Below are 11,723 nucleotides of genomic sequence, written 5' to 3' on the forward strand. Positions count from 1 at the left end.
GTGTCGCGTTCTACCTCGTAGCTCTCGTTTTGTTTTTCCCTTAATTTTCTACATTCCTCTTTTATCACGTTCACGTATCCCTGTTTGACGTCCCTGATCTTATCGGCAGCATCCGGAGTCATTTCTCCGTTGAAATTAACGCTGGACAATATCTCAGGAATCGTTCCTTGGTACACGTCTATCTTTCCACCCACGCCATGGAAGACGTTCGCATAATTTCGAACGTTTTGCGTGTGGGCCAACAAGTGGTCGAGGTCGTCGAAAGTCTGACTAAAAGCTTTCAACCTCGGGTTGATCGTGTACCTAAGCACGTGAGCCGCGTGCACAGAATTTCCCATTCCGCTGCTTCCGTCAGTGCTTTCACTTCTCCCGGCCACAACTATCTCGTTTCTGTTCAAATTCGTGTACTCGGCAATTTTCTGCACCGTTCCCATTAAGCGAAAAGCGCGTATCAAGCGGTCGTTCAAGTGAACGTCGACCTTCTTTATTTTCCTCGGAACAACTGTTTCGTTATCAACGGACGACGACTCGCAGTCTCTGAATTTCTTTTTCAAACGCCTTTGGGTCGCACCGCCGACCACGCCGTGCCGCAGAGGCAGCGCGTGCCAGCCTTGCTTGATGTGCTCTTGTATGCCCGGGTCGCGTTCAATTTCGTCGGCTGCGCCGTTCCTAAAATCATCCGACGAAATCGTCCTTAGCTGCGGCATAGCTTCCGCCAAAGCTTGATAAAAGCAATCGTTGAGAGTACGACCGCGTCGATCGGTGGTCCCGGATGCCGCGCTTCCGGCAAGCGAGAAATGATTATCTGTCAGCTGGATGTGAATAACTGGCGCGTTTGCACATTCGGGCGCCGACGAGAAGGTTTGCCTTATACCGGCTTCTCCCGTGACAACGACGGTTATGCCTGGTACATCGATTCCCTGTCGCCTCAAGAATCTAGTTACGTAGACGACAGACGCGCGGACACAGACCATACCCATCGGGATATTTTCTCGGACCAGTTTCGCGAACAAACGCGGACAACGAGTCTTCTCCAACAGTTTCAGCATATCCTGGTGATAGCTGTCCGTGATTTGTTTCTCGATCTCAGAGGTGTCGCCGTGTCCTCGCTGTTGAGCGTTCTCCAAGTTCTCGCGATGATCCCGCGTTCTCTTCTCGTAGTAATTGTTGTTTTGATATTCCTGGCAAGACCGATACATCTCCTCTATCTTCTTCCCAACATAACTGACCAGACGATTAGCGCCCGCTTTAAGAATAGGACCGACAATATTCTGTTCCACCATTCGACCAAGCTTGTCGCTGAGCAGCTCCTGCCACCTCGCGATCACCTCGTCTTTGAATCTCTCGCAGTCTTCCTCTGTCCCCTGTTCGACGACGGTTGTCGCGCGGTTCGACGACGAGTCTCCTCTCTTCTGTAGCTCGCTCTTGATCTCCTTGTTCAAACGATCCAGAAATTTGCCGGTCGCAAGGGCCATATCGGCGATTTGTAGGAAACGCGTCAGGAAAGCCATCCCTTTGCTGACCGCATTAATAGGAAGCTGCATGGGGCTGCTCGTCATGCTTCTCTTTTCGGCAGCCGCGGCGATCCCCTGGATTACGGTGTTGCCTATGGTTTTCGCAGCCGGTAGAAACTTATCGACGAAACTTTTCTCGGCGAAAGCGTTCTCAGTCAATTTGTCGATCAATTTCGCCGCCTTCTCCGGTCCCAGTGTTTTATAAGCCTGCTTCAAGCTCGTGGAGATCTCGTGGCCGTCCACTTTGCGCTCGACGTTCACCAGAATCGTGGAGGCCAGACGTCTGCAGAAATCGCGGAGCTGATTTTCAACGAACCTGTCGACCAGCGCGTTCGCAGCGCCGAACGCCAGCCCTTCTATGGTCTTCGACATGATACGCTTCGCGACTTGTTTCATCAGCAGCTTGCTGCCCACGGTGTTGATCAATTCCGTGCCGGTCATCTTGGCGACTTTGCTGCCGCATTGGTAGTCAGGCCCGGCCAGCTTATGGCCGTAACGCGAGACCTTCGCGCCCCTCGAGAAGCACGCCGCTACGGCGCACGTCATAGCTGTTATCATCACGCTCTCGATCTTCTGCTTCTTGTAATCTTTCCAGCTGAAGTAACCGGACGTCAAAGCATCGGCAGCGTAGAAGAGATCGTTCACGCCCTCGCTGATCAGCCCGGCTGCGACATGAGTGAAAACACCCGCCGCGTACACCTCTATAACGGCGCCGATTATTATTTGACCTATTCCCATTAGAACAACTATCGCGGTGTTGAGCAGCATTTTCAGCGACCATCGCTTCTCTTCGAACTGTAGCACATAGTCCAAGCTGTTCAGAAAGAAGAAGGCCATTTCTTCTATATTAGCAAAGGCACCGTCGCCGGAAAACTCGACGAGAGATTTCAGTTTAATGCTGGGAACTTCCAGCGATATCAGTGCGCTTCTCAACGACTGTAAAGTACCGGCCACGGTCTTTCTCGTCTCTGGTTTCGCTAATACTAAACGCCTGTCAAGAATTCTTCTTACCGCGTTCTCGAAATCTTTGTAAGAGGGGTCCAGTGGCTTCCGTTCGTCAACGGAGCCGTTGACGCAATAAAGGTCCGTGGCTAAAGACACGGCAACGGTCTCGACAGTTTCGGCAATTTCGGTGACAACCTCAACGCCTTTTTCTCTGATGGATCCCGCTGCATTGTACCCCAGAATCCACCCCTTAGCGACCAGATGACGAAAAAGCGCTTCCTGTCGGTCGATCGGTATGCTCCGAGAAAGCATGTCCATCAGATTCTGTTTGGTCGCCGGTAGCTTGTAGAGACTGTTCACATTGTCGTCCAAATCGCCGGCCCTCACCGTAGAGGGCACGATAATTCCCCGTTGCAGCAATTCCAACACCAGCCCTTGATGTGGTTTGCTAATCAAATGCACGCGGACAGGAAGGTCTTTCTCATCCAGCTGTCTTGCGATCTTCTGCAAGGCTATCCTATAAGCGAAACGCACGCGCAACAACCCTCTGACAGCGTTCTCGTAGGCCGGACAGAACGGCAGCTGGACCCCATTGATACCGTCGTAGCAAACTTTTAATCTGTACACCTCGCCTTCCGTGCCACCCTTCTTCTCGACGGCGCCCCGTTCAACGAGTTCACCGAGAATTCGTTCGGCCTCGTCCTTCGCGATACCGATCTCCGTGAAATCCTCCAGCGCGATGGAATCGCACTGGGAAAAGTCGACGGACTCGATTCTGCCTCCGTCCACGCGCGCTTTTCTGTTCAGCGAAAGCAAACCTTTCTTCTTTAAGGCTCGATAATTGGCGACACCGACGGCGTTCACAAAGTCCTGCTTCTTGAAAACGTTCGCATTGTTTTTGTGCTGCGGGATCCGTTCCGCGTACAGAAAGATCTCCCCGTTGTCGGACTCGGGCTCCAAACTGTGCTTCGCCAATCGTTCCGCGACGGCCGAGACGTCCGACCACAGCGGATCGGTGTCGATCGACTTCTCCACCGCGACGTATTTCACCTCGTCGCGCAGCACCTGTTCGTTGATCAGCGATCTCCAGAACCCGCCCCTGCTGGGCAACCGCATCCGATTTTTCAACGCCCTTTGAAACTCCTCCTCGTCGTCGATCGGCGTCCACACGCGCCCCGCCAGAAATTCTTTCAACGTTTTAGCCGACGTCCCGTAATCGGAGCAGATCTTCTTCAGTTCCTCGTCGGACACGTGCTCTTCTCTGATCCGCGGCTTCGCTAGGGTACCTTGCCGGAGCAGATCCTCATACAGGACTTCGGCCAGATCCTCTTTAACGGTGTCGTTGACGAAGTTCCGCGGCGACACGGCGTGACCGAGGATGTCGTCTATAGACTGCAGGAACACGCAGTAAAGATTGCACAGACACTTCTGTTGTTTCTCGTAGGCGTCGATCTGGACGATGCACTCGTTGTTGCTCTTCTTGATCTTCGCGATAACACCTGCGGCTGTTATCGCAGCCGTGCTGCGCTCGTCGAAGAGTCTTCCAGCTTCCTGTAACTCTTTCCTCAACGTTTTCAGGGCAATCGCATCCGTTTGGTTGAGAGGGTTTCGTTCCCAGTCGATCCGCTTTGCCAGCGCGAGCGCCTTGTAGTAACGCGCAGCCTCGGAGAACTCGGGCTCCTGCTCGATCGCCTGGTCGAACAGGCTCACGGCCTTGTCCGGGGATTTATGCTGGCAGAGATACTTGCCGAGTTTGATCGCTTGCACCGGGTTACCCGTGATCCAAGCCGACCAAATTTTCCTGCGGTTCTCCAGGTATTTCAGCGTCGAAATGAATTCGTTGAGCAGCTCGTAGAAGCCGGTCGCGTTGTCCTCGGTCACCAGGTCCTTGACGCGCTTGTTGTTTTCGTCCAGCCAGAAGGCCCATTTGTCCAAGCAACACTGCAACAGGATCTCCCGGATCTCACCGGGCGTGTCGTCGTCGTCGCCGAGGGCCTTCTTCAATCGGTCGTACTGCTTTCTGAACGCCTCGAAGCACTTCTCTTCGACGGTGATCTGCGTCTCGTAGTGGCGCTTGATGTCGGATATGCGGCGCAGCTCGTCGCCGTTGCGTTTCTTCTTCAAGCCGACGATCTTCGAGTTGCTGTACTCCTGTCCCTCCTCGGCAATAACGATCAGCTGGCCGGAGCCTTTGTCGCCGCTCCTCGCGGCCCGGCCGAAAGCTTGCTGCTCGATCCGGACGTTCTTGGGCAGATACGTCAGGCAGACGTGCAACCCGCCCGCATCGTTCAACGCACTCGAGATCTTAATGTCGGTTCCGCGACCGGCCAGGTTCGTCGCGACGATGATGTGGCCCCGGTCCAGCCGCTCGCCGTCACGGCCGACGTCGAACTTCTCGTAGTCGCGCGTGTACGTGCGCACAGACTTTGCGTCACCCGCGCGGAACACAGAGCGCAGGACTTCCGCCTCGTTAACCGTCTCACAGACGATCAGAACGGACCGTTCCCCGGCCTGCTTTCGCGCCTCCCTGCGTATCCGATCCCTCCATTCCCATTGATCGGCGCAGAGGATCGCCTTGTCCTCGTGGAACTGTTTCGATCTCGCCGGGGGTATGATGACGAACTCGACGCGGTAGATCTCCTTCAGCAGCGCTCTCTCGCTGGGCGAGCCCAATGTTCCTGTCAGGCCGTACAGGTTCCGGTACAGTTTCAGAAATGAGACGTTCGAGACGAACACGGCCTTCAAGCTGTGCAGAGACAACTTGCAGCCGTGCTTCAGCTGAAGGAACTGGTACAGCGCCTCGTCCCATTGGGAGTTTGCTTGGTCCGTTCCCGTGTCCTTGTCGAGGATTGTGATATTGGGGTCGCGATCCTGACTGGTTCCGGTCCGGTCCACGTCCACCACGTAGTCCTGATCCGGTGTCATAAAATACGCGGTCATCGCGCTCTTGATCCAAGACTCCAGGTGCCTCTCGACGAAGGGCTTGAGGTAGTTCGGGATCTTGATCGACCTTTCCGCCTCGGCGGTCTCCTTTAGAAGATGACAGAGCCGGTCCGGGTAAAAGTTGCCGAACTCGCGCCCGATTATCGCCGCGAGCGTGTCCCTGTCGACCTTCTCTTCCAGCAATTTTCCCTGACCGTTCAATATCTCAGCTGCGACCAAACGCTCCCATATGATCCTCCTATCCTGCTTCGTCAAGTCAGGGCCAAGTGTCCCAATGTCCTCGCAGCTCACCACGCCGAACAAGTCGTCCAGCACCGCCGCCGCGATCGCCTCGCCGTCAAAAGCACGGCGGAGCTCGTCGACGCTCTCGGCCGGTCTGTTGATCCACTGCCAGACGTAGATGTAAACGGACTCGAGCTTGTCGAACCCCGGCAAATCGTGCGACAAATACAACACGTTGTTCCCCTTGTCGAGCAGCATGCTGTCCACCTCGTCGACGATCACGTTCTCTAAGTTACGATCTCCGAGGACGTTCTTACCGTAGAACTTGTCCAGCAGATAGTCGCGCTGGAAGTTGGTCAGGTCGCCGTACACCACCTGGTTACCCGAGTACGCTTTCTTCCTCTCCTCGATGTCCTCGCTGCAGTTGTGCGACACGTTCACGTCGAACATACCGTAAATGTCGCTGTTCTCCTCGGCGTCCCGTTTCGCCAGCACCGACGAGCTGGTCACGATGTCCACCTTCCTATGGCAGAGCGCTCTCATGATCGAGGCAGCCACCACGATCAACGACTTTCCCTCGCCGGTGGACACCTGCGCCAAGGTGTGATCGTTCACCAACAGCGCCAGCACGGTCAACTTTTGCGTGTCGCGGAGCTTGAAACCTCTCCTCAGCTCTATCGCTCTGACTATCACGGCGAGCATCTCCATGGCGGTGTTCGCTTCGATTTTGTCGGTGTTGCTCGACGAAAGTCGCTTCAACGAGTCCCTAATGTCATCCTCCGTGTACCTGGCCACAGGTTTTCCGCCAGCGATCGCGTAACTTGGGTCAGAAATCCTCCGGACACGGGTCTCGATGCCCGTCAATTTCTCGGTGATCCCTTTCGAGTTGTTGACATTACCTTTGATGATCTTCACTAACTGCGCCACGTCCCGGTCCTTTCCGTCGGCGACGAACTTTTGCTGCATCCGGCTAGCCCATTCGGCGACGCTGCAACGCTCGAGCATCGCCAGCTCTTCCTCGCTCAGATTCCATTTCTCGTTGTGAAGGTTCGCCAGGAAGCCGGCGATATTGTTGGCAGTCGGCGCGGGCTTTTTCCTCTCGAGAACATCGAGGAATTTCTCGAGTAGGGCAGCGCCGAAAGCGTTCTCGACGGTCATGAGGTGATAGGAGGCCGTCGAGAACAATTCGGCCGGCCACCGATCCGTGAATCGCGACAGTCTGCGTATCCAGTAGTTCTCCTTGAGGGCGAACGGCCACTCGGACAGCTCCAGGCCTTCCAGATCGACTGTCTCGCCCGGGATGTTGCTCAACAGGCACAGTATGTCGTCGATGCACTCCGCGGAGACCGAGCTACCTGGCGCGCAGGAATCCAGCTTCACGTGGAACGACAACAAGACATCCTTATTACCGATCAGCGACAAGTACTTTCTCCACTTGGGCTTCTCCGGTAGCTGTCTCCTGAAACAATTCTCGAGCTGCGTCAGCACCAGCTCGTCTAGCCAATTCGTCTGAGGGTGTGCCGCGACTATCCAACGGAAGCGGTTCACATGCCCCTGTTCGTCGATGACGCAACGCAGGATCGAGTTCAACAAACAGCACAGCTCCAGGTAAGACACGTGGCATCCTCCGGCGGAGAAGCATCCCCGTATGTCACGGAGGATCCCTTGCTCCCCGACGTATCGGGACACCGCAGCCTCCAGCCGTCTCGTCAACTGCAATTTTTCTTTAGGGAAGTGTTTCGCAATTTCGATTATATATTGTTGCTCGTCGCAATCAGACTGGCCAAGCGTTTCCTCGCCACTGCTCGACAGAAAGGCTCGTTTCGCCAGGTAGTCGTCGAATTCCTGTTTCCGTTCGAACGTGTCGGCGGTTTCTAAGATCCGCCCGTACAGATCGTCCGCCATTTTGCGGCTTATCGCTAGCCGGAAGTAATCCTCGTCCACTCTTAGTTGCACGAACCCATCCGACAGGCTCAACACGTGGACAACTTTCTTGGACAACGGGTTGTGATTCTCCTGCAGCGACAGTTCCTTGTTCTCGTCCACGACGTACAACCTGAGGTTAACGTCGAACGCGTAGGCCAACAATACTCTGTAGCTTTCCGAAAACGGACCCTCGTCTTGGACGTGGTCGCGGTACTCTTCTAAAAGCTGTTTGTTCAGCTTGTTAACGGTGCTTGAAGGACTGCCCGACCGTTCGGGGCAGGTTTCTTTGCCGACTTGGACGGCGAACACCGCCAAGGAGCGTTCCAGGGCCTCGCGGTTCCCAGGGTCGTCGCCCTTTGACGATTCCTGGCAGAATTTCAAGATCCTCTCGCGCTGATCTGTGTTGTCCTCGTAGAGATATTGACCGAAAGTTCCCAAAACAGGATGGGGCCGGTAATCGCGTTTCCGTTTATCCTCGACCAGATATCTCGCCGCGCTCTCCGTCGTTAAATCCACGTCGTCCACGATATCTTTTTGGTAAACTCGCAGCTGCTCCGCGATGTCTTCCAAAGCAGCGAGCCTGTACTTCTCTGTCAGATGCCCTTTTATGTTTTGTCGGTCGTGTTCCCCAGGAAGTTCTCGCTCGATCATGTCGAACATCGGGAATAACTCGTCGAGCGCATCGCGATTCAGTTCGACGCGTCGCAATTCCAGCCAGTTGTTCACCGAATGCGGCTCGCGTTTCAACTCGGCGATCAAACCGTCAACGTCGGGAGCCTCTTTGCGCGCGGCTCTTGGGGCAACGCCGGCACGACGCTCGTTTCGACCCCGACCAGCGAAGCCGACGTGCCGTTTCACCACCAACTCCGTGGTCTGTTTCTTCTGCTGTTCCCGATCGTCGCGGATCCCTTGCAAGGCTTGCTGCCTCGCGCTCGCCAAATCGGACCGCAGACTCTGCAGCGTATCCCTCTCCGTGTTTCTCAGACGGTCCGAATAAGTAGCTAGAACACTGTCTTGCGAGACGTTCTTCTTCCTCGAGGCTCGAGCGTGGTGTCGTCGATCGCTGTTCTTCCTAGTTTCTGTCCTCTCGTCGCATTCCCTTTGGTAGCTATCCTCCATCCGGGTAGCAACGATTCGAGCAGCTTTATTCTCGTACGAACACCACATTCGATCGCTGTCAATTTTATCATAATATATCAGCTTGCATTTACTATTTTCGTCCGTCCCGAAATATTTCGGCCACTCGGTTATTCTGATTAACGGATTAAAGTCCATATAGCCCATGTCCCAACCATTTCTTCCAGGGACACCGGGCCAGCCTCCCTTTCCGTTTTCTCCTTCCTCACCGTGCTTAGCCTTTCCTACGATATCAAACTCCTGCCCGCTTTCCTGGTTCCTTGCTATTATCTCTCCAGCGTACCCCCCCTCGCCGCCCAAACCGGGACCGCCGCCGCGTCCCCCTGGCTCTCCCAATGATCCCTCGTAAAGAAGAATAGTCTGATCGCCGCTGAAGACAGTATCCGAAGATACAGAAAAAGTGATCTTACATCCGTCTCTTGTCTCTGCCTTTATAAACAAATCTATTGAACCCGGGGACATTGAACTTGTAAGTGATTTAACTTGCTCCAATGACATATATTTCCCATTATACCACACGATACTTGCTGTCGATGATCCCTTTTCTATCAAATGTAGAACCGACTTTATTATTCCGCGTATCCAGCAGACAATAAAGAATGTAGAAAGAGTATGGAACGCCTTACGAAAGTATACGTTCGGGATACCTTCACCATTTTTGCCGTCCTTGCCGTTCCCGCCATCTTGGCCTCTGCTGCCTTTCCCGCCGTTCGAGATAACGGTCAGACCCTCCGGATTCTCGATGTTTTCTGATAATATCATAACATTGCCGCCGCTTTCGCCCGCGTAACCGTCTTCCCCGTCTTTACCGTGTCCGTCCTCATCAGTCCCGGCGTCGCCCTCGCCATAACTATGACCGCTGTCCTTCCCGGACAGGTCGCAGGTCACTCTGCCGTGGACCTTGATCGTTCTCGTTAAGACAACCAGATTTTTTCCGTGCCACGCTTCATTCTTCAGGTCCGCGTCGATGTGCACGGCATCGCCGCCAACGAGACGCACCTCCTCCACGTCGGTGTTCGCCGAGAGCTCGTTTTCCAGCCTGAACAAAAACTCGCTGACGACGATGTTCCTCCCCGTCACTTGAACAACCAATCGGCCGTCTAATTTCGTTAACCGTATCGTCGCCGGCGCCGTGTAAGCGCTTATCACTTCTCTCAGTTTGTGGGCCAGAAATATATTCTCCAGCAGCTGCAGATCGCGCGCTGTCTCTTGCAAAGCCACGAGACTCGCGCCATATGTGGCCGCGTCAAGAGCAACGATCCTATCGAGAAGCTGATCGAACGACAGCGCACCGTCAACAAAGTCCTCCAACTCGAGCTTGATCGACTGATGATTCTCGGAGGTGCTGAGAAAGTGGAGGAGAGCGTCCAGAAAATTCAGCTCTTCCACCGCGGAATCGATGCAACCCACCATGCACTTCAAACACTCTTCCTTGAACCGATCTATCATTGTCTTCTCGTCCTCCTTGCTCACCAATTTGCAAGGATCCGTTAACAGCCGATGACAACGCAACTGTCTGAACCGGCTGGGAACGTTCTCGAGACTCTCGATACCGTCCAGCGAGTCGTACACCTCTCGCACGGCGCCGATATTTTTGCTGTCCGCGAGCTCTTTGAACGCGTCCACCACCTCCTTTGTCCAGAACGTCGAGCAACACTCGGCGTATTTTCTGTCGATGTATGCCTCGTCGATGGAACTCAGCTTGCGAAACGATTCTCTTACATAATCCTTAACCTGGGCCAAACTGCTGTTGTATTCCCCGATCTCTCTAACGATGATATCTTTGATCTGTTGTTTATTATCGGCGTATCCGTTCTCTACCGGATTCGCCAATTTCCTAACGAGATTCCCGTAAATGTCCGAGTAATGGTCGCTCGACGCAACCAGCCCGGCTAATCGGTACGCTTGTCCTAAATAATTGGACCGTTGCGCGGTGATCAACGTGTTTTTGCATTCGGGCATGGTGATCGCGTGTTCCAGCGTGTCGATTACGTTCAACAGCTGAATGTTCTGAAGCCGCTGCTCCAAAGATTTTCTAACGGTAAGGGAGCATTCCTGCAAAGGCACCCGATCTATGTTACCGAAAGCGACACACAACTCGGTGTACTTCCCTACGTCGGAACAACGATATTTCGTTAGCAGATCGTTCTGTCGCTTGTACACCGTGTTCGCTTCCGCCAGAAATCGCTCGGCGTCGCCCCTTAAATGCTTCGTCGCGCTCGAATCGGCCCCCCGTGAAAAGTCGGAAAGCTTTTCCATACATTTTTCCAGAGATCTTCTCACGCTCGCCAGACAAATCTTGTGTTTCTTAAGCAACTCGTCGTTGAAATAGCACGCGAGATTGTAATAGTGATAAGCCAAACGCTCGCAATATTCGGAATAAGACCAACAACCAGCGTTCTCTCTTATATCGAAACTAAGCTTCCTAGAACGTTCGTATAATTCTCTCGCCGCGTCAGCTAGCCACGGCTCGCTTCCTATCCAAGCTTTCCATGAATTCAAGCATTCGATCGCTTGTTCGACGTCGAGCGAACAACTCGTACCTTTTGCACTGTCTCCGGCCCGCTGATGGGAAGTCTGCTGTCCCGAATGTCTCCTATCCTTGTCCAAGCGTTGCAGCAACGGAACCGGATTCATATCACCTAGAAACGATGCGTACAATTTAATGGCAGGGCTCTCTCGCGTGCTTAGCAGACAAGGCGAAGATCAAAGTCACAAGGTCGCTTAGGCAAAACCATGGAAGCTCTGGCATACGGGGTTGTGCGAAAATTGCGGTATTTCCGAGGAACGAGGGGTTCCTCGGGTCATTTGGAATGACTTTCTCCTCAATTAAAATTCAATTCGCGGCTTCGTTTACATGTTGTTATAATGGAAGAAACTGTGATCTATGAGCGGAGGAAAGCTCGGTTGCGCCTTGCGCCGCTGGGCTCGGCTGCCTCGCGTTAGCCGCGTGCTGACTTCTCATTGGCCAGTGGTGTTTCGTTAATAACTCGTTAACGACGCCACGGTTCAAATTTGTTCAAAGGAAAAGATTTA

General features: G+C 53.8%; 1 protein-coding gene across 1 annotated transcript; it reads right to left on the minus strand.

The window, feature by feature from the left end:
* Window positions 1-5: 5 nt before the first annotated feature.
* On the minus strand, window positions 6-11,415 carry LOC144478038 (uncharacterized; the record flags this gene model as incomplete). The annotated part of the gene is made up of 1 exon (XM_078195761.1): window positions 6-11,415. A coding segment is annotated over exon 1 (11,319 nt), but the record flags the coding sequence as incomplete, so codon positions are not given.
* Between the last annotated feature and the right edge of the window lie 308 nt (window positions 11,416-11,723).

The sequence above is a fragment of the Augochlora pura genome, unplaced genomic scaffold (assembly GCF_028453695.1).
Source record: "Augochlora pura isolate Apur16 unplaced genomic scaffold, APUR_v2.2.1 APUR_unplaced_69, whole genome shotgun sequence".
Taxonomy (NCBI): Eukaryota; Metazoa; Arthropoda; class Insecta; order Hymenoptera; family Halictidae; genus Augochlora; species Augochlora pura.